Raw genomic sequence first — 22,817 nt, 5'->3', positions numbered from 1 at the left:
TTGCTGCGTATTGATGACTTATTTGACCAGCTTCAGGGAGCGAAGGTGTTCTCCAAATTTAATTTGAGATCGGGGTATCACCGGTTGAAAATTCGGGATTCGGATATTCTAAAGATGGCATTCAGAACTCGTTATGGCCACTATGAATTTCTTGTGATGTCATTTGGGCTAACCAATGTCCCAGCAGCATTTATGCATTTGATGAATAGTGTATTCGAGCCATATCTTGATTTATTTGTCGTAGTATTTATTTATGACATTCTGGTGTACTCACGTAGCCAGGAGGAGCATGCACAACACTTGGGTATTGTATTACAGAGGCTGAGAGAGGAGAGACTTGAGGCCAAATTTTCTACGTGTGAGTTCTAGCTTAATTCAGTGGCATTCTTGGGACAAATAGTGTCCAGTGAAGGAATTAAGGTGGATCCGAAGAAAATAGAGGCAGTTCAGAGTTGGCCCAGACCATCTTCAGTTACTGAGATTCAGAGTTTTCTTGGCTTGGCCGATTATTATCGTCGCTTTGTGGAGAGTTTCTCGTTTATTGCATCGCCTATGACTAAATTGACCTAGAAAGGTGCCCCGTTCAGGTGGTCAGATGAGTGTGAGGAGAACTTTCAGAATCTCAAGACAGCTTTGACTACAGCTCCAGTATTGGTGTTGCCTACAGGTTCAGAGTCATATACTGTGTATTGTGACACATCGCGTATTGGTCTCAACGCAGTACTTATGCAAGACGGTAGGGTGATTTCCTATGCATCCAGAAAATTAAAGGCACATGAGAAGAATCAGTCCAGTCCACGATCTTGAGTTAGTAGCTATTGTTCATGCCTTAAAAATTTGGCGGCATTACTTGTACGGTGTCCAGTGTGAGGTATATACTGATCATCGGAGTCTACAATATTTGTTTAAACAGAAGGATCTTAACTTGCGGTAGCGAAGGTGGTTAGAGTTGCTTAAGGATTATGATATGACCATTCTCTATCATCCCAGAAAGGCCAATGTAGTGGCCGATGCCTTGAGTCGTAAGGCAGATAGTTTGGGCAGCTTAGCATACTTACCGGTAGCAGAGTGGCCTTTAGCACTGGATGTTCAGGCCTTGGCCAACCAGTTTGTTAGAGTGGATGTTTTCGAGACGAATCGAGTTTTGGCTTGTGTGGTTTCTCGGTCTTCTTTATATGACGCATCAGAGCGCGCCAGTATGATGATCCATATCTGCTTGTCCTTAAGGACACGGTTCAGCACGGTGATGCCAAGGAAGTCACTATTAGAGATGACGGTGTATTACGGATGCAGGGCAAGCTGTGTGTGCCTAATGTAGATGGTTGGCATGGGTTGATTCTCCAGGAAGCTTACAGCTCGCGGTACTCCATTCATCCAGGTGTCGCAAAAATGTATCAAGATTTGAGGCAGCACTATTGGTGGAGGCGAATGAAGAAAGATATAATTGGGTTTGTAACTCGGTGTCTAAATTGTCAACAGGTAAAGTACGAGCATCAGAGACCTGGCGGATTACTACAGAGACTTGAAATTCTGGAGTGCAAGTGGGAGCGTATTACCATGGACTTCGTAGTTGGGCTCCCACGGACTTTAAGAAAGTTTGATGTTATTTGGGTGATAGTAGATCGGTTGACCAAATCTGCTCATTGTATTCCAGTTGGTACTAATTATTCTTCGGAGCGGTTGGCTGAGATTTATATTCGTGAGATTGTTCGCATACACGGTATACCAGTGTCCATCATATCATATCGAGGCACGCAGCTTACATCACAATTTTGGAGAGTAGTGCAATGAGAATTGGGCACGCAGGTTCACTTGAGTACAACATTTCACCCTCAGAAGGACGGACAGTCCGAGCGTATTATTCAGATTTTGGAGGATATGTTACGCACTTGTGTCATTGATTTTGGGGATTCTTGGGATCAATTTCTGCCACTCGCGGAGTTTGCTTACAATAACAGTTACCAGTCGAGTATTCAGATGGCTCCATATGAGGCTTTGTATGGGAGACGGTGTCGGTCCCCGGTGGGTTGGTTTGAGCTGTGTGAGGCTAGGCTATTGGGTACTGACTTGGTTTAGGATACTTTAGAGAAGGTCAAAGTGATTTAGGAATGGCTTCACACGACACAGTCTAGACAGAAGAGTTATGCCGATAGGAAAGTTCGTGATGTTGTTCACATGGTTGGGGAGAAGGTTCTGCTCAAGATTTCACCCATGAAGGGTATGTTGAGGTTCGGGAGGAAGGGCAAGTTGAGCCCTCGGTATATTGGGCCTTTTGAGATACTTAAGAAAATTGGAGATGTGGCTTATGAACTTGCTTTGCCACCTAGTATATCAGGTGTTCATCCAGTGTTCCATGTATCCTTGCTCCAAAAGTATGTCGGGGATCCGTCTCATATTCTGGATTTTAGTACAGTGCAACTAGACGGTAATTTGACTTATGATATGGAGACAGTGACTATTTTAGACCGGAAGGTTCGAAAACTGAGGTCAAAGAACATAGCATCAGTGAAGGTACAGTGGAGAGGCCAGCCAGTCCGGGAAGCTACTTGGGAGGTTGAGCAGGAGATGCAGAGAAAATATCCGCACCTATTTGAGACTCCAGGTATGATTCTAAACTCGTTCGAGGACGAACATTTATTTAAGAAGGGGAGAATGTAACGACCCGAATGGTTATTTTGAATATTATAACCCCATTCCCCTATTTACTGCTCAATTTATGCCTTATAATTGATTTATGACTTTTCGGGTTAGTTGGCTTGTGTCCGGAAGGAATTCGGAGTGAAGTGAGATACTTAGTCTTATAATTGAAAATTTTAAGTTAGAAAAGTGACCAGATATGGACCTATGTTTAAACGACCTCGGATATGAATTTTGATGATTCTGATAGCTCTGTATGGTAATTTTGGACTGCGGAGCTTGTCCGGAAAACTATTTGGAGATCCGTAGAGGAATTAGGCTTGAAATGCCGAAAGTTGAATTTTTGGGAAGTTTGACCAGGGGGTTAACTTTTTGATATCGGGGTCGAAATCCAATTCTGAAAATTTTAATAGGTCTATTATGTTATTTATGACTTGTGTGCAAAATTTGAGGTCAATCGGACGTGATTTGATAGGTTCCGGAGTTGTTTGTAGAAACTTGAAATTTCAAAGTTCATTAGGCTTGAATTAGGGTATGATTCGTGGTTTTAGCATTGTTTGAGGTGATTTGAGAGTTCGACTAGGTTCGTATGATGTTTTAGGACTTGTGTGTATATTTGGTTAAGATTCCGAGGGGGTCGGGTGAGTTTCGGATGGTTAACGGATCAAACTTTGGACTTAAATAGCTGTTGGAATTTTCTGATATATGTATCTGATTTCCTTATACGCGATCACGTGAATGCGTCTGTGATCGCGTAGGCTTAGTTGGAAAGTAGAGGTCTTGTGCTTCGCGATTGCATGGGGATATCCGCAATCGCGTAAGGTTAATTGAGGGCTGCTAAGTTTTGTGCTTTGCGATCGCGTGAAGCGGTATGCGATGGCATAGCTTTAAGATTTTGTGACTCGTGAACGCGTGAAAAAGGTCGCGTTCGCGTAGAGTAAGTGGAGCAGAGGTAGAAGTCATGCGTTTTGTGCTTTGCGATCGCATAGGTCTGTGATGTTGTGCATCGCGATTGCGTGGAAAAGTCCGCGATCGCGTAAGGTTAAATCTGGGCTGTGGAAAACTGTTCTTCGCGATCGTGTGGGAATATTCGCGATCACATAGAGCAAATGACTGGACAGAGAGTTTAAGTTCTAAAAATAGGACTTTATTTTCCATTTTTGACGATTTGGAGCTCTGAATGAGGCGATTTTTGAGAAATTTTCAGAGGAAACAACGGGGTAAGTGTTCTTAACTCAATATTGGTTAAATTACCTGAATCCATGGTTGTTTTTATCACTTAATTGGTGAATTAAGTTGGAAAAGTTTGAAAACCCTCTTGGATAAATTTGAGGATTTGAGGGCCGAATTGTTATCGAAATTTAGTAATTTTGGTATGGTTAGACTCGTGGTTGAATGGGTGTTCATATTTTGTAACTTTTGTCGGGTTCCGAGACGTGCGATGTTTTAGCTAAATTTCAGATTTTTATGGAAAATTAGTATTTTGTAGTGGAATTAATTCTAATAAACTTTATTGACTGAAACGAATTATTTGTGACTAGATTCAAGGCTTTCGGTGACTAATTCTCGTGGCAAGGGCATAGCGGAATAAAGAATTACGCGGTTTGAGGTAAGTAACAGTTTTAAACTTGGTCCTGAGGGTATGAAATCCCGGATTTTTGTATCATATGATTACTTTGGAGGTGACGCACATGTTAGGTGACGGGCGTGTGGGCGTGCACCAAGGGGATTGTAACTTAGTCCGTCCCGTTAAACTGTAAAGTTGAATAATTTGTTGTTAGCTATATGTTCTCTATGTGTTGTGGAAATTTGACTGTAAGAAATGTTAGAAACCATATTTAGGCTATATGTTTGTACTGCTGGGACCCACAGAGGTCGTGTACATGTTGAATTATCTGCTAAATTGTTGTTTGGTACTCAATCACAGTTTACTTATTTATTTTATCTCAGTCACTATTGTTCATTATTGATGCATCATATCATTGTTGTTTGGGATGAGTTCATGATTATTGAGTGCCCGAGAGCCTGGAGAGATTTATGACTGAGTGAGGCCGAGGGCCTGATTGTGAGATATTGATACTATAGCACGTGAGTTGGCCGTGCAGATGCAGATATTGATACTATAGCATGCCAGTTGTCCGTACAGCACGTGAGTTGGCCGTGCAGATCCAGATATTGATACTATAGAGTTGTCCGTGCAGCACGTGAGTTGGCCGTGCGGATCCAGATATTGATACTATGGTACGTGAGTTGTCCGTACAGCACGTGAATTGCCGTGCAGATTATAGCGCTTGGCCTATAGGAGTCGCTGCGGAGTCTGTACACCCCAGTGAGCGCGGGTATCCATTGAGTGTGAGTGCTGAGGGCTGAGAGCCGAGTGGTTGAGCTATTGTGACGAGTTGAGTATCTGTTGCCTGAGAGGCTGTACTTGCTTTTCATTTGTTATTGCACTAGTTGCTATCTGTCATTGATGTGAAATTCTCTGAAAGATTTTATATCCGGATTACATGAACTTGAACTGTATAAAACTAATTTGACTTAAACTTTTGGAAATTGAAAGCATGTCTACTCTCTGCTGGAACTACTGAAAATGAACTGTAATTGTGTAGCTCGTCATTATCTTCAGTTCCTTATTTATTATTGTTACTTGCTAAGTTGGTTGTACTCATACTATACCTTGCACTTCGTGTGCAGATCCAGGTGTTTCTGGACATAGCGGGTGTTGATTCTCTCGCACAGTTGAGTTTTCGGAGATTCAGAGGTAGTTGCCGTGTTTCGCAGACCTTGTCTCTCTTTCCATATCTCCTTGTTACTGTATTTGTCCTTAGATGCTCATGTACTCAGTGACACCAGGTTTTGGGAAGTGTACGTATCAGTATTTGTGGGATTTTGTACTGTATTTAAATATTACATTTTCAAACTTAAAGAGAAATTGTGGTTTATGGAGATTATCGGCTTGCCTAGTATTGAGATAGGCGCCATCACGGCAGGTTGGGATTTTGGGTCGTGACACTTTCAGAGTCTGAAGAACAATCCGAAGGTGCTGCTCATGCTCCTCTCGGTTATGGGAATAGATCAAGATATCATCAATAAACACAATCACAAAGGAATCCAAGTAGGGCTTGAACACCCGGTTCATCAAATCCATGAATGTTGCTGGGGCATTTGTCAGCCCAAATGACATCACTAGAAACTCATAATGCCCATACCGAGTTCGAAAAGCTGTCTTAGGGAAATCAGATGCCCTAATCCTCAACTGATGGTAGCCAGATCTCAAATCAATCTTCAAAAACACCTGGGCACCTTGAAGCTGATCAAATAAATCATCAATCCTCGAAAATGGGTACTTGTTCTTGATGGTGACTTTGTTCAACTACCGATATTCTATACACATCCTCATAGGTCCATCTTTCTTCTTTACAAACAACAGAGGTGCACCCCAGGGCGAGACACTAGGTCTAATGAAGCCCTTATCAAGAATATCTTGCAACTGTTCCTTTAACTCTTTCAACTCTGGCGGGGGCAGAAATCAATATCCCTGTCAGGTGGCATCCCCGGCAGGTCTGAAGGAAATACCTCTGGAAACTCACGAACAACTGGCACTGAATCCATGGAAGGAACCTCCGCACTAGAATCGCGGACATAAGCAAAGTAAGCTAGACACCCCTTCTCGACCATATGTCGAGCCTTCACATAAGAGATAACCCTGTTGGTAGAATGGCCAAGAGTCCTTCTCCACTCTAATCGAGGAAACCCCTGCAAGGCTAAGTTCACCGTCTTGGCATGACAATCTAATATAGCATGATAAGGTGATAGCCAATCCATACCCAGTATGACATCAACATCAACCATATCGAGATGTAGAATATCTACACGAGTCTCAAGACTCCCAATAGTGACCACATACGAACGATAAACTAGATCTACAACAATATCATCTCCTACTGGTGTATACACATACACAGGAGCACTCAAAGAATTACGGGGCACAACCAAATAGGAAGCAAAATAGAATGACACATAGGAATAAGTAGATCCCGGATCAAATAGAACTGAAGCATCCCTACTGCAAACTGAAATAGTACTTGTAATAATGGCGTCAGATTACTCAGTCTCAAGCCTGGATGGAAAAGCATAACACCGGGGCTGGGGCCCACCACCCCGAACTACGTCCCTGGGACCGCCTCTAGCTGGCTGGTCTCCACCTCTAACGGCCTGACATCCAGCTCTAACATTCTGACCCCTGCCTCTAGCTGCCTGAGCAGGTGGTGAAGCAACTGGTGCCGGAACCATGGCACGAGAACCCTGATGTTGTGAGCTTCCCGATGTCCGAGGGCAAAATCTAGCAATGTGCCTCGGATCACTACAAGTGTAACAAGACCTCAGCTATTGTGACTGCTAAGCGTGAAACTGACCCTGCCGACCTGAGTAACCACCCTGAAAACTCTGGAGCGGAGGTGCACTAATAGGGGTTGGTAGTGCACTGTAGGCTAGCTGGTCAGAATAATGCATCTGAGGGCCACGACCACTTGAGGCACCGAGGGATGCCTGGAGTGCTGAATGAAACGGCCTGGGAGGATGGCCTCTGCCATAAGTACCCCGGCCTCCAGATTAGGCTCCAATGAATCCACCGGAGTGATGAGGCATCTTGTCAGACCCCTGACCACTCCCCTGAGCTAAAACTATCTTGACTCGCCTGGCAACATTGGCAGCCGCCTGAAAAGAAATCTCGCTCCCAGTCTCCTTAGCCATCTGCAATCTGATAGGCTGAGCAAGTCCATCAATAAACCTCCTCACCCTCTCTCTTTCGGTAGGAAGTAGAATAAGAGCATGACGGGCCAAATCCACAAAACGGGTCTCAAACTGAGTAACAGTCATACTGCCCTGCTGGAGACGCTCGAACTGACGGGATGCTCCTCTCTCAATGTGATAGGGAGAAACTTCTCTAGGAAGATATGAGAAAACTGGTCCCAAGTAAGAGCAGGCGATCCAGCTGGTCTGGTCAACAAATAATCTCTCCACCATTTCTTGGCAGAACCATTCATCTGAAATGCATCAAATTTGACCCCATTGGTCTCCACTATACCCATGTTCCGTAGAACCTCGTGACAACTGTCGAGATACTCCTGGGGATCCTCTGAAGGAGAACCACTGAAGTGAACTGGAAAGAGCTTGGTAAACTTGTCCAATCTCCATAAAGCCTTAGAAGACATAGCTGACCCATCTTCGGCCTGTGCCGTAATAACCAGCTGAACTACTCTGACTGGCTGAGCTGCTGGAGCCTGATACTGGAGAGCTATCTGCTCCGGAGTGGGAGTAGTGGGAGTCTTGGCTCCTCCCCCAGCCTGAGAGATGGCTGGTGCCATGGGAAAAGTGCCAGTCTGGGCCACACTCTCCATAAGGCCCACCAAACGGACCAAAGCGTCCTGAAGTACCGGGGTGGAAGTGAACCCCTCCGGAACCTGAGCTGGTCCAGCAGGAACAGTCTGGGCTGGAGCCTCCTCGCTCAACTCTACCTGAGGCTCCACTATTGGTACTGTTGCTCGAGCTCTGAGCTGAGCCCTGCCCCTGCCCCTCGTAGGAGCTGCCACTGGGGGCTCTCACTGCTGCTCAGCTGAGGAAGCGGTACGTGTCCTCGCCATCTGCGAGAGAATAAGAGTAGAAGAGTTCAATCAGTATTGAGAAAACAAAATTGCACGACAAAGAAGAATATAAGTGAAATTTGTTTCTAAACTTCATAGCCTCTGGAAGATAAGCACAGACGTCTCCGTACCGATCCTCTAGACACTACTAAACTTGCTCGTGAATCGTGAGACCTAGGCAACCTAGTGCTCTAATACCAACTTGTCACGACCCGGAATTCCCACCATCGGGACCGTGATGGCACCTAACATTTCACTTGCTAGGCAAGCCAACGTTAGAGAATCATTAAACGAATCCTTATTCCATTCAGTAAATAACAGCAAAAAAGCTAAGATGAAATATAGCGAGTGCGGAATAATAGAGAAACTGCATCAATTACTACTATCCGGATTTGGAGTCACAATTCATGAGCAGTAAAACAACTGTTTGAATGAGAGAAGCAGTAAAACAGAAAAGATAGATGGGGACTACAAGGTCTGCGAGAGTGCCTTCGCGAACGCGAAGAATGAAACTAGAAGGCACTGAAAGTGCAGAAAAACCAAATTTTCCCAAGTCCAAAATATCCCGTAGCCTATCCGAAACTCACCCGAGCACTCGGGGCTCCAAACCAAATATGCATACAGGTCTAAAAATATCATACGAACTTTCTCGCGCGATCAAATCGCTAAAATAACACCTAGAACTACGAATGTAGCACCAAACCAAATGAAATTTTCAAGAAAGCTTTAAAATTTCTATTTTCTCAACTGGACGTCCGAATCACGTGCCAACTCCGTTTCTCACCAAATTTCATAAACAAGTCTTAAATATTATAATGAACCCGTACCGGGCTTCGGAACCAAAATACGGACTCGGTGCTAACAATGCCAAACATCAATCAATTCTCAAAGACATTAGATTTTTAGACTTTTAATTTTAATCAAAAATTCATAACTCGAGTTAGGGACCTCCGAATTCGATTACGGGCATACGCCCAGGTCGCATATTTTGATGCGGACCCACCGAGACCGTCAAAATACGGATCCGGGCCCGTTTACTAAAAATATTGATCGAAGTCAACTCAACTAAAGCTTTTAGGAAACAATTATTATTTTTATCAGTTTTTAACATATAAGCCTTCTGGGCCAATACTCGGACTGTGCACGCAAATTAAAAAGTATAAAAATGAGATTTTTAAGGCTTAAGAGCGCAGAATCGAGTTCTAAAATATAAGATGACCTTTTGGGTCATCACAGTTTTCCTCTAGCTATGCTGCCCATTTTCCAGAATCCCAATAAATTCTGACTGTTAAATAAAATTGAATCAGCAATTAAATTCGTTAAGAAGACATTAATATTAATTACTAGCTGTATTTTACTAAATCAACCTTATTTGTTTCCTTGACTATTAAATGCTACTCCCTCCGGTCTACTTTAATTGATTTTTTGGTATTTTTACATATATTAAGAAATCCATCTTTTAGTATTAATTAACACTAAAATTTGCCATATTAACCATAATTTGTTCATTGAAAATACAACAAATATTCCTAGGCAAAGGACACCTTTGGAAAAATGAAGTTAATTCTTTCTTGATATTTAAAAATTGAAAGAAAAAAATTGTTATTATTTTTTAAAGCGACAGATATTTTGAAACATTATTTTGGGCAAAAACTACATTTAAACTTGGATAGAGGGAGTATCACTTTTTTTTCATCACATCCATAACAATATTCCTCAATTTCATGTTTTTTATACATTTCCTACCAACAAATGGTGGAATTTATTCAAACTCTATATAAATGTTCAGCATCCAAATTCCCAAATTCATGAATCTAAGCTAAATTCTCAATTCTAGTTATTAATCTTGTTCCACAGTGAAAGGAGCTAAAACTCATAAATTAGAAATAGTTCAAACCCAAGCTAAATTTCATACAACAAATTCGACTTCAGCCAAATTACCATTTGGATATACAACTTGATGGACCTAAATTTAGTAATTTGGTCTAGGCGGTCTTCCATTTCATCAAATTAGACATCAATGAGTTATAATTCAATCATTTTCTCTCAAAAGACTAAGTGAAACTTGAGATAGGTTGTCCAAATTAGTAGATATAAAAGAATAATTCGACTAGTGGCGCACGCATGATTTTGCATAAATTGTGTAGACACGTGCAGAAGTGGTGAACCAACAGATACTTGTAAGTCAAAACTCGAAGAGCAGGGCGACAAGCTCCCAACAAAGGGGGTGGTCATATTGAGTATGTCCCTTCTTATTCTCGACATGCTATGGTACCTTCGAGTGGCGAGGAGCTGGTCAAGTCTTATCGGATATACTCAACGAAGAACAGTACAGACGTAGATGATATTATCACGACCCCTTCTTTCTATTGTCTTTTCTTATCTTGAAATGATAATAGGGAAATGTGTTTATAAGGTATAAGTTTTACTGATCTTTTGATATGAACAACAAGTGTGGCTGTGTGCAGTGGTGGAGCTAGAATTTTTATTAAGGGTAGTCAAAATATAAAGAAACAAACTCACCAAGAAGTCAAGGGGTGTCATTATATAGTATATATACATATTTGTTTTTAAATTACCGAGCTAAACAATGTAATTTTCCGACGAAGGGGTGTCGGTTGACACCCCTTGGGTGCATGTGGCTCCGCCACTGGCTGTGTGGATAACCGTTAATTTTAATTTTGATAACATAAGTGCTATAATTTGTTAAGAATTTTAACTTAAAAATAGCTCTTACTTATTTTGTTTTGCTAGTTTTTGGGCAAGCGCATTGCGTGTGTATTCCATATGAAGATCAAATTTTTTAAAAATCACATAATATATCGTTGAAAAGATGCAAAACTTTTATAAACAAATCATCTTTTTGATCTATCACCGAGGTAAATCAGATAAATGAAGATTTGGTTTATGAATATAAGTAAAACATTATACTCATCCGAAATGGATTCTGGTGAGACATATAGATAATCAAGATTTTTTATTCAAATATCTGGTTTGAAAGTAATTAATTGCATCATTAGAAATTTAAGATGCTATTTTACTCCCCCTATACTAAACTGAACCTCCACATTTAACCTGGTATAGATATGAAAATGGCCCTGCAAAAGTGTATTGCTAAAGTTAGAGCATGATCATTACGACAAGCAATATTTAAAGTTATGTAGTGTGTAAGAAACTTCAGGTTTTTTTAAGATGAAAATTATTTTGCAAGTGAAAAGGTGAACATCAGTTTCTGATGGAGAGTATACAAGACTAGTTGAGCTCTACATCCAAAGGAAGAACAATTCCAAGCCTTCTTTCATCCATCCATTTTGGCACAGCTTTCTTGCTTCGCCAACATTCATCTGCAATTGGTTTTTGAAAGTCTACCTGTCAGCAAAGGCGAAGATGTGATATCATTTCACAAGACTACTATTCTGGTCTAAGAGAGGTGTCACGTCACCTTTACTAATAAAAGACCAGTATATAGTATAGATATGTGTAGATTTAAAAAGAATGGATTATTGCATACCCAAGCAAGTTCTCTCGCGAATCTCTTTCTCAGGCCAAGAGTCTGGTTGTTCTGCTACAAACAAAGGAAACATATGCTCTTCATAGGCAATGCCACCGGCTTTAGAGCAAAGGGCTTCCAAACTTGCAACTTACTTTCATTAGAATGTGACCTTTGTTTCTAATGTTATTAGAGTATGCGACAGGAACTAGCTGCATCGGTCACGGTGTCATGGTGTTCACTATTGTCAGATCTGCTACTCCTTATATCCATGCGATATTCTGTTGGTTCATTGTTATTTTCCCTCATTTGTGACAAGGCCTCAAGCTCAGCTTCTTCGTTATACAACAAACGAAGTCCATACTCCTTCACTTCTCCAGAAAAAGATAGCCTAATAATTCCATAGTCATTTGGTGTTTTTCCATTTGCCTCAGATGTATCCCATAAGACAGCAAGAGGTACCAACAAAAAATGAATAGCACGTTCTGTATGCCATTCTGAGGTATCACATTCTGAATGGTTGGATAAAGCAAGTTTCCGGGTCATCCACGACATCCCATCATCACATTCAGGAATCAATTGAGTTGTGGTGTCAACTAATCTGCCAGAGTAACATACAGCAAATCCCAAGAATTTATCAGGTATATACCAATTTACAGGCAAATTGACTGATACACTACTATCCGTTCCATGATAGAGAAACCAACTTGGGATCTTCTTCTCAGGATGAATAATGGTAAACACACTTTCGGACAAGGAATCTGAAGCAGAGATGCCATGCCTCGAGGAAGAGATATTCTGAAACAGGGTATGTGCAAACAAATTATATATAGTGTCATTGTGTGCATCATCAAGTTTCACCCACTGTAGTTTCTTTCTCTTTGTTACTAAATCATGGATACTTTTCATAGCCATATGAAAATCTACACGCAATTCATTTAATTCAGGGGGAAATTCTGGCAGCTGTGTAAGCCTCTTGCAATTTCTTAAGTCCAAGATTCGAAGAGCACCAAGTTGGGCTATGCTTCGAGGCAAATGCTCAAAATTATTTCCTCTGAGATTCAACTTTTTCAAAGAGGATAAGGATCCAATATCTTCCGAAAGTCCTCCATCTGTTAGATTGCAGTCTTTGAGACTCAAAGTTTCCAATGAGCGTAATCCTTCAGCCACAGGAGGGAACTCAAAGTGCACTCCACCTACGAAGTTGCAAAACTTCAAGATTTTTAGTTTGTTCAAGCGTACGATGGAAGACGGAGGCCGTGAAATTAGAGTATCACTGGCATGAAGGTTCTCCAAGTTGTCTAAATCACCTATCTCTTCTGGCAAGCTTTCCAGTTTTGGGCAACCCCGCACATCTAGACTAACCAAACTTTTCAACCTACAGATGCTGCTTGGAAGAGCTACAAGGTTTCTCATACCGCTCAAATCTAGCTTGGTAATATGAGTTTGGTACTGAAAAATAGATGATGGTAGTTCCCTTAACCCAGAGACGAGCATGTCAATCTCTATCTCTGGCTTCATTCTCCCGTGGAATTCTGGAAATTTCTCTAAACTATAGCAACATGCTACACTCAGATATTCAAGAGATTCCACGTTAACACATGGAAACCTCTTAAGGCTTGCACACAAACTCAAATTTAACTGAATGAGTTTGCTGCAACATCCCAGGGAATGGTGAACCTCTTCAAGAATACTACAGTTTTCCAAATTCAAAGACTCCAAATTTGGCATCCCTGTGAAATCTGGTGTTCGCATCAGTCTTTCAGACCCGCTGAGATCTATCCTCCGTAGAGACGGCAAATGCTGTTCAGAACAGAAATAGAATGAGAACCTATTTTTGTTTTGTTTTTTCATTTGTATGTGTGGGCATCAAATGACCTCTGTTGCTACCGTTCCTAAAAAGTACTCCATTTATTAATCCCTCGACAACAAATGAATGATAGCATTTGAATTATGAGGGCCAACACATTATTTTGTGCGAAATTAGAAATTTATTTTTTTTATATATGGAAGTTACTTGTTCAGAAACTGAATAAAATGATTGAAAAAACCTGTAGCAAAGAGAAATAAAGTGCTTTAAAGAAATGAAATATAAAATGGGGAAACCCAAATGTTAAATCCGGAAGCAATGTATGAAAGCGTATATGTTATTCTAGAAAATAGTTGTACATAATGAACTCCTTTTGTTTTACTAATAAGTATTCCTTCCATCACACTATATACAATCTAGGATGAAATTCATACGAATCTAATTTTACTATGAGAAATAATTGAATGAGTTCTTAAATTGAGCTTCTTAGTTAAAATGATGATGGGAAGATTTGGAAAAAAAAAGGACATAAAGATCTTACAATAATACTGAGAACAACCCCAAATAATGTAAAATACAATAATTTCTTTTGAGATGGAAATACATTAATTTGAGCTTATTAATTAATACTCCCTCCGGTCCATAATAAGTGACACTTTGGTCATTGGCACACCCCTTAAGAAAAAATACTAACGCCTAGAAAAATAAAAGTTGTTTTTACTAAATTACCCTTAATTAAAATTAGCATATTCCTAACCACCAGTTTTCAAATTTGAAATAGGATTTGAAATAGTAGAGGGGTTTAATGAACAAGTGAAGATTTGGTGGGACTTATTTGTGTTTGCATGCAGACCAAACTATATCCTGGCAAGCAAACTCAAAGCTTTAAAAGGGAAGTTAAAGGAATGGAATCTATCAAAGCATGGAAATTTGGAGTCCATCAAGATCAATATCCTTAATCAGATCTCAGAGTTGGATACAATTCAGGAGCAGAGAAATTTGAATGAAGAGTAAGTTTTATTGAAAGCTAACTTGTCCATGCAATTTGAAGATGTGGCAAAAAATGAGGAGATCGCTTGGAGGCAAAGGTCTAGGGCCTTGTAATTGAAAGAGGGAGATAAAAATACTAAATTCTTTCAGAGGACAGCAAATGCACACAAGAGGTACAACAACATAGATCAACTAGTGGTTAATGGTATAACACTGGAAGATCCTGCTGCTATTAAAGGAGAGATAGTAAGGTTTTATCAGCATCTTTTTACGGAGTCTGAATTCTGGAGACCAAACTTTAACATGGTGGACGGTCCTCCAATCACTAATGAAGAAAAAGAATGGCTTCAAAGACCTTTTGGGGAACAAGAGGTGCATGAATGCCTCAAACTTTGTGCTATTGATAAAAGCCCAGATCCTGATGGTTTTACTGTGCTATTGATAAAAGCCCAGATCTTAATGGTTTTACTATGGGTTTCTATTCCAATTGTTGGGATACCATTAAAGGAGACATATTGCAAGCTATTCAGAATTTTCACAGTCAGGAGTTCTTTGAAAAGAGCCTAAATGCCAGCTACATAGCTTTGATTCCAAAGAAATTGGGGCAAAAGAATTAAAGGATTATAGGCCTATCAGTCTGATAGTTAGTGTGTATAAAATTATCTCTAAACTTTTGGCTGAAAGACTTAAATTAGTGATCTCTAAGCTGATTGGCAAACACCAAATGGCTTTTATTAAAGGAAGGCAAATCATGGATGCTGCTCTTATTGCTAATGAATGTGTTGACTCTAGATTGAAGGAGAAGAAGCCAGGAATCTTGTGCAAGTTAGATATAAAAAAAACCTTTAACCACGTTAATTGGGACTTCTTAATAAACATGCTGAGACAGATGGGGTTTGGTACAAAATGGACCAATTGTATCAGATTTTGTATTGGCACTGCCAGATTTTCAGTGTTGGTTAATGGCTCGCATGAAGGTTTCTTTCCCTTACACAGGGGATTGAGGCAAGGGGATCCTCTATCCCTTTTTTGTTCATTATAGCTATGGAGGGATTGAACAACATGCTACACACAACGCAACAGAATAATTGGATAAGGGGTTTCAGGCTAAACAATAGACAAGGTGGAAGTTTGGAGATATCACATCTCCTCTACGCAGATGATGCCATTATTCTTTGTGATGCAGAGATAGACCAGATAAGGATGCTGAGAGTTATTCTTACAATCTTTGAAGGCATATCAGGGCTTCATATTAACTGGGGGAAAAGCCTAATTTTTCCGGTTAATGAACCTTGGCAAATTCAGCAACTTGCGGGGATTCTTGGTGGTGATATTGGTGTTTTTCCAACTATATATCTTGGTATGCCTTTGGGGGCTAAGTGTAGATCCATTGATATATGGAATGGGGTCTTGGAGAAATGTGAAAAGAAACTAGCAAGTTGGAAAAGTCAATACCTCTCTTTAGGAGGCAGGCTAGTGCTTTTCAATAGTGTACTGGATACCCTTCCTACTTATATGATGTCTTTGTTCCCTATCCCTCCAAAAGTTGAAAGGAGAATGAATGCTTTAAGGAGAAAATTTCTATGGCAAGGCAACAAAGAAAGAAGAGTGTTTCATTTAGTAAAGTGTAAGACAGTCACTCTTAGCAAGAGTCAGGGAGGCATGGGAATAAAACATTTGAGGAAACAAAACCAAAGCTTACTCATGAAATGGCTGTGGAGATTCACAACAAAAGACCAATCATTATGGAGGATGGTAATTAAAGACAAGTATGGAGAGGCAGGGCCCTGGAAAACAAAGATAGTAAACACTACCTATGGGGTTAGTGTCTGGAAGACAATCAGAAATCTTTGACAAATGTTCAGCAACAAAATCAGCTATAAAGTGGGTAGTGGACAAAACATTTCTTTTTGGGAAGACAATTGGTTGGGACAGGAGCCTCTTAAGACAATGTACCCAGACATTTTCTCAATAAATCAACAGCAGAAGGCCACTGTGAACGAGGTTTGGTCAGCTCAAGGATGTAATCTCACTTATAGAAGACTCTTAAATGATTGAAAAATCACTAGAATTGCAGATTTTTACAATAAACTCAATCAATTCACTGGGGTCAATCAGGACGTAGACAAGGTGTGGTGGTTCGGGCACAGCTCATGAAGGTTCTTAGTCAAGTCTTCTTATCAGATGCTTAATCAAACTAATATTGTGATTGATCTTTGGCCATGGAAACACATATGGAAAGTAAGAATACCCTACAAAGTGGCATATTTTGTTTGGTTGGTTGCTAGAAAGGCTTGTTTAACACAGGATAATTTGAGGAGAAGGGGAATATCTTTGTGCTCTAGATGTCACTTATGCGGAAGGGAGGAAGAAACCAACAGTCACCTTTTTCTGCACTGTTCGGTGACTGTTCAGGTTTGGAACATATTTATAGCACTAACAGGGATTCAATGGGTCATGCCCGACAGCACCATAGAAATGTTGTCATGCTGGAACAAGGGAAGAAGATCTGTAAGTGAGAAGAAGAGATGGGGTATGATTCCTGCATCCATATGGTGGACGCTTTGGAATAAGAGAAATTCAAGATGTTTTGAAGACAATACTAACTCAATTCAGAAGATTAAAATGAATTGCCTACTTCTTTTTCATTTTTGGTGTAAACTGGAATACATAGCGGACTCGGAAGCTATAATAGATGTTCTTGGGTCTTTGTAAGAAGTTAGATAAATTGATGTATATTTTGGTTATTCACTATGTAACTATGGCATGCACAACCTTTGTGCTTTTGAATATAGCAAACCGTTATCATCTCAAAAACAAATTAGCATATTGTTAACTTGACATTTTGGGATTTGTAAACAAGGGCAAAGTTTGGAAAAACAAAATTAATTCCTTCTTGATTATGTAAAAGGTCACTTATTTTGGACCAAAATAGAAAGACAAAAAAATTACTTATTATGGATCAGAACGAGTAACTTCTGTTCATTAAAGACATGCATCATAATACTAGCTAAAAAAAGGAAGTACCTCAAATAATATGTGACAAAAGCAATAATATTTGTTCATTATCACTAAATTAAAGGACAAAGATCGATAGGTAGAGTGAAATAAATGGCAATAAAATAGAACTCAACTATTGTACCTTTGTTTTCATCCATAAATAATGCAGTGAACTGTCCGAGAGTGCAAGGTGAACAAGCATTTTGGGTTCAAATGTAGATGGCAATGACTTCCAAGGATAGCTTTCCCACACAAAACAACGCAAGTTGTTGGGCAGATACTCAAGGGCATAACGAGGCGACGACCTCTCATTAAATATTTTTTCACTAATGTTAAATATCCTAAGCCTTTTCATATTTTTCATGGCCTTTTTGCTAAAGCGTAATCTACCAGAATTGAAATTAGTAAGAAAGATTGCTTCCATTGCGGTCCCCTGGTAAGAAGAAGATCATTAGTCTACAAAGTATAATTTTAAATGTCGTATAAAATTCGCTTGGTAATATGACTACTTTCTCACTCCTTGTAATGCCAAAGTTTTGAGATACAATATTAATTAGATCTTTTTAAAGAAATACTGATTTTACTTCAAAGAAATACTTTGTGCAATTAATTCTATAGTTCTATCTTCTAATATTACATTTTTCTTAGAAGTTCAATAGAGTCATGTTTATAAGCTTTTCATGTTGGGATAGAAAGAAACTGCAATTGAAACAATACCAATAAATTGTAGTAGTAACTTTTTAAAATTAAAAAAAAAATAATGGTAAAGTGAATCTCTGATTGAGTTATTATGTAATAACATATCATAAAATTTTCAAGTTAATCCAAAGAATGAAATTGGATCAAACAGATTAAGTATCTACTAGACTAATCCATCACTTAAAAATATAAGAAAAATAAATTAGGCAACATAAATTAAAGAGGCTACTTAAGGAATTAGGCAATTAATGTCTTGTTTTACTAATTAGGCAATTAATATTACTTTTGCTTCTCCTAGCTACTAACTAAAGCAAACAACTAAAATGACGTACCTGCAAGAGTATGAAGCAAGATGAACAAATAATTGGAATTGACTGCCCTATATGTCTTTGGAATATGAAAATTAGAAATCAAATACTCTTGCATTGTTTAGCCTACTTACTGCATTATTGGTCATCACTTCTTCGAAATCCTCGGCGAGCCATAATCTGTTGCGTTCTCCCGGATTCTTTTGCAAGTTCACTATATATTTACCCATATCTTCTATAAAGTCATGCATTTGAATCTGATCATTTTCAGAGATGAACACAAGAGATTTGTCAATTAAAATACGCAATATGTATTCAGCTCCAATATGACAACTCTCAAGAACTTGCATGGCGTAATCTTTTTCTTCCCCTCGCAAGATGCATGCTATATCTAGAAACATCTCTTGTTGGATGGGCTCCAATCCATCATAACTGATTTTGAGCTTTTCAACAATTTCCGAATTAGAATTAATTTTCATGTGCTCTATTGCACTTTTCCATTCAGTTAAGCCTAGGTTATGCAGTAAAGAACCCCACACTTTGAGGGCTAAAGGAAGGCCTTTAGCATAATTTACTACTTTCAATGAAAGCTCTTTAAAATGCTCATCTGGAAATTCTTTTCGGAAAGCATGCTGATTGAACAATTGCATGGATTCATGATTAGGTAGTGCAGTCACTTCATATATTACATCATTCTTCTCTATCAAATGCTTGTCTCTAGTTGTTACAATAATTCTACTGCCATCACCAAACCAATCAAGATCACCTGCTAAATACTCTAAATGATCTTTATGATCTATATCATCAAGCACAATTAGCACCTTCTTAGAGCAAAGTCTGTCCTGAATCATCCACTTCCCATCATGCTTATTATTGACGTAATCTTTTTTTCTCCTTAACAATTCAGAGAGAAGGGTGTTTTGCAAAGAATGCAGTTGATGTCTTTTTTCATTTTCTTTAATATCCGCAAGGAAACAAGAAGCTTCAAATTGATGAGATAAAGTGTCTAAGATGGCTCTTGCTATTGTCGTCTTCCCTGCACCGCCCATGCCCCAGATCCCCAATATGATCTGAACATCATTGATTCCTACCTTAAGTAGGGACTTTAATTTCTCCAGATGAGTATTTATTCCCACAACACCTCGCAAAGAAGACAAAGTGGCACTATTGCACAATTTGGAAATTTGGTCGACAATGTGCTGAATATTCTCTGCTTCAATCCTACAAAAATAAGAAGATTAATTGTGGATAAATGTAAGAAAGGCATTTATTAGTAAGCATTTCATAAATATTATTATTATTATTTTAATTACATAGGGGTAGGAGAAATGGGAGAAAAGATTACAAGGTGGGGAATCAAACTCTCATTAACTAGGTGAATTGGCAACCAACTTAGCTACTAAATATTGTTAAAGTGCATAGATATAATTAAAAGACTGCGCACATAAAACAAACGGCTTGCAAGAGCAATCAAAATATCATATGTGCAAGAATGTTATTGAGGAATTGTAGTGATAGGAACAATAGTGTCTTCTTGTTGATATAAATATATTAGTAAATTATCATTCTGTTTTACAGAAATTATAAAATAAAACATTGGCGGGTGTCTATTTTATATAACAACAACAACAACAACAATCCTCTGAGATTATACTGGGTTGTTGTTGTATACAATAAAACATTTCTGACGTCTAAAGTACATTTTAAAATAATTGTTGCATATATTTTTTAGTCACCCTTGGCGGATGTCTATCCTTTTAGATTTGCGTAGCAGTTAGAGCAGTGCTTCAACTTTGCACCTTCTTTTTCGTTTTTTGGTTAATTTGTTTTTGGTGTTGCTCTTATTTTAGGGCTACAAATTTCAACCTGGTTTACTTCAAGAAAATTGAATAAGAAAAAAGAAAAATAGAATAAATAATTAATATGAAATAAAGGAAAAATGTACGTGGCTTAAGATATTTTTTTATTTATTCTCTCTAATTATATTGATAGGAACAATACCTTCTGACTGATAGAAACATAAATAACAACCATCATTCCTTTTTTTCAAGAAAAAAAACATCTAAATGACAATCAATGAAATTAGATTGTGTAAGCAGTATTCTCAGAAAAATAAATTGATTAAGTTTCCACCTTTTAATTTTTATTTTGTTAATATGATAAATTTATTTAGTTTCTAGTCTGTTTAACTCATTTTTGATGTGCAGAATCTTTTTGTATAGTAGAATATGTAGTCTTCACATAAGCAACCACATTTGAATGAAACTTATTCCTTTTGAGCTTCTTTTTTGTTTTTTGGTTAATTTGTTTTTGGTGTTGCTCTTATTTTAGGGCTACAAATTTCAACTGGGTTTTCTTCAAGAAAATTGAATAAGAAAAAAGAAAAATAGAATAAATAATTAATATGAAATAAAGGAAAAATGTACGTGGCTTAAGATATTTTTTTATTTATTCTCTCTAATTATATTGATAGGAACAATACCTTCTGACTGATAGAAACATAAATAACAACCATCATTCCTTTTTTTCAAGAAAAAAAAAATATCTAAATGACAATCAATGAAATTAGATTGTGTAAGCAGTATTCTCAGAAAAATAAATTGATTAAGTTTCCACCTTTTAATTTTTATTTTGTTAATATGATAAATTTATTTAGTTTCTAGTCTGTTTAACTCATTTTTGATGTGCAGAATCTTTTTGTATAGTAGAATATGTAGTCTTCACATAAGCAACCACATTTGAATGAAAATTATTCCTTTTGAGCTCCTCACTTTGCTCCTATGGTAACTCGAACCCACAACCCAATGGTTTAGAGTTGGAGGTACTTAGCACTTGAGCAACCCTCTCTTTGTGGTATTTCATTTTTTTCATTATAAGAAATTACTATGTGTTTTTAACTCACCCGTCACGGATATCATATCCTTTTAGATCTGCGGCAGCAGTTAGAGCATTCCTCCATCTTTGGAGATTCTGCATTCCTTCATCATCATCCTTATAGCTTGTTTCATGTTTGTCAAAGGCTTCAGCAAAGCTCTCCCTCTGTTTCCGAACATGTGATGGATCCACATCATAGAAGACCGGTATGACAGTTTGTCCGCATTGATCCTTGCATTCCATGATCTTTACTAACTCATCTAAGCACCACCTCGATGTTGCATAATTCTTTGAGAACACGACGAGGGCAACTTGAGACTGTTCTATAGCTTTCAAGAGTTCATCTGATATTGATGCGCCATGCTCTAGCCTTTTATCATCTTGAAACGTGAATATTCCACTGTTTTTCAAGCCTTTGAAGAGGTGACCTGTAAATGTTTTTCGAGTATCTTCACCTCTAAAACTTAGAAAGACTTTATAGTTCCACCGAGGAAACTGTGAAGTACTCATAGAAGCAGAAGATGATGCCATTGATTTAGTTAATTATTTGAAAAGAAAAAAATGTGTATGTGGATAAATTGTAGCCGTGGTAAGAGATCAACGGATGATAATAGGAGAGAAAGAAATATACAACTAGCTACTAGCACTTCAAATAAGAAAGGTTTGTGTGAGATGGGCTCTACTCCATAGAATTATTGGTATTGGACCTAGTCAACTGATGCATGCTGTAACATTTAAGGAAGTAGGAAATTCCTTCAATACTCCACTGTATATACACAATGGACAGCTAAAAGTACAAGTGGATGCATTGAATTGAATTATTGCTTCCAAAGCACAAACACAAACGTCCCTCTCTCTCTTCTCTGCCAAAGCAAAAGGACCCCATTGATTGGATTTCTTTTTCTATTTTAATTTTCTACTGAGGTTGACGAAATCTTCGTCCAGCAAAGTATTTCTCAGTTTTGTTGGGTAATGAACACAAAATTGAATGACTTTTAGGTAACAAAAAAGTGATTTTTAGTTAATGAGCACAAAATTGAATGGTTCTTCCCGATATATTAAGGTTAAGAAAGTTATAATAAAGTTTCGACAAAATCGTACAAAACATATCATTCTGCAAAAAGAAGAATTATCTGGTCGACTTTTCAATCCTTTTTCCTATTGATTTCACCTTTAACAGGTAGCTCAGAGCTTTGCTGCCTTTTTAGCGTAAAATCTTTCTTATGCTTGTAGTAAGATTTGGGTTATTTATTGTGGTCGTTGCAGTAAGACAGCTGATGATATTTCCGATTAAGTTATAAATAGGAGACAGGAAATAAATAACCTAGTAGCACTCTAAAAATGAAAAGTTTCTAAAAAAAAAAGGC

General features: G+C 38.5%; 1 protein-coding gene across 3 annotated transcripts; it reads right to left on the bottom strand.

Annotated features, from left to right (window-relative positions):
* Nucleotides 1-11,243: 11,243 nt before the first annotated feature.
* On the bottom strand, nucleotides 11,244-22,160 carry LOC142166183 (TMV resistance protein N-like). Of its 3 annotated transcripts, XM_075224673.1 has the most exons (6): nucleotides 21,479-22,160; nucleotides 18,711-19,797; nucleotides 17,712-18,002; nucleotides 11,791-13,572; nucleotides 11,528-11,648; nucleotides 11,244-11,377 (listed from the first exon to the last, which is right to left on the bottom strand). In XM_075224673.1, exons 1-4 carry the CDS (start codon nucleotides 21,979-21,981, stop codon nucleotides 11,959-11,961), a joined length of 3,495 nt encoding a protein of 1,164 aa, XP_075080774.1. In that variant the 5' UTR covers nucleotides 21,982-22,160; the 3' UTR covers nucleotides 11,244-11,377; nucleotides 11,528-11,648; nucleotides 11,791-11,958. The 3 variants fall into 3 exon arrangements, with proteins under 3 accessions (XP_075080774.1, XP_075080773.1, XP_075080776.1); XM_075224672.1 differs by lacking the exon at nucleotides 11,244-11,377 and having other exon boundaries at nucleotides 11,391-11,648; nucleotides 21,479-22,159; XM_075224675.1 differs by lacking the exon at nucleotides 11,244-11,377 and having other exon boundaries at nucleotides 11,391-11,623; nucleotides 21,479-22,159.
* Nucleotides 22,161-22,817: the final 657 nt, after the last annotated feature.

Source organism: Nicotiana tabacum, chromosome 11, assembly GCF_000715075.1.
Source record: "Nicotiana tabacum cultivar K326 chromosome 11, ASM71507v2, whole genome shotgun sequence".
Classification (NCBI taxonomy): domain Eukaryota; kingdom Viridiplantae; phylum Streptophyta; class Magnoliopsida; order Solanales; family Solanaceae; genus Nicotiana; species Nicotiana tabacum.
This window is presented reverse-complemented; position numbering and strand designations above follow the sequence as displayed.

Bases quoted from the DNA above. Each gene is read 5' to 3' on its own strand.
- LOC142166183 (XM_075224673.1), bottom strand. From the start codon at position 21,981: ATGGCATCATCTTCTGCTTCTATGAGTACTTCACAGTTTCCTCGGTGG. The intron at 19,798-21,478 runs GTGAGTTAAAAA...TTATTTTTGTAG, and splicing joins GGATATGATATCCGTGACGG to GATTGAAGCAGAGAATATTC. The intron at 13,573-17,711 runs GTACAATAGTTG...TGTTCTGAACAG, and splicing joins ATTTATGGATGAAAACAAAG to CATTTGCCGTCTCTACGGAG.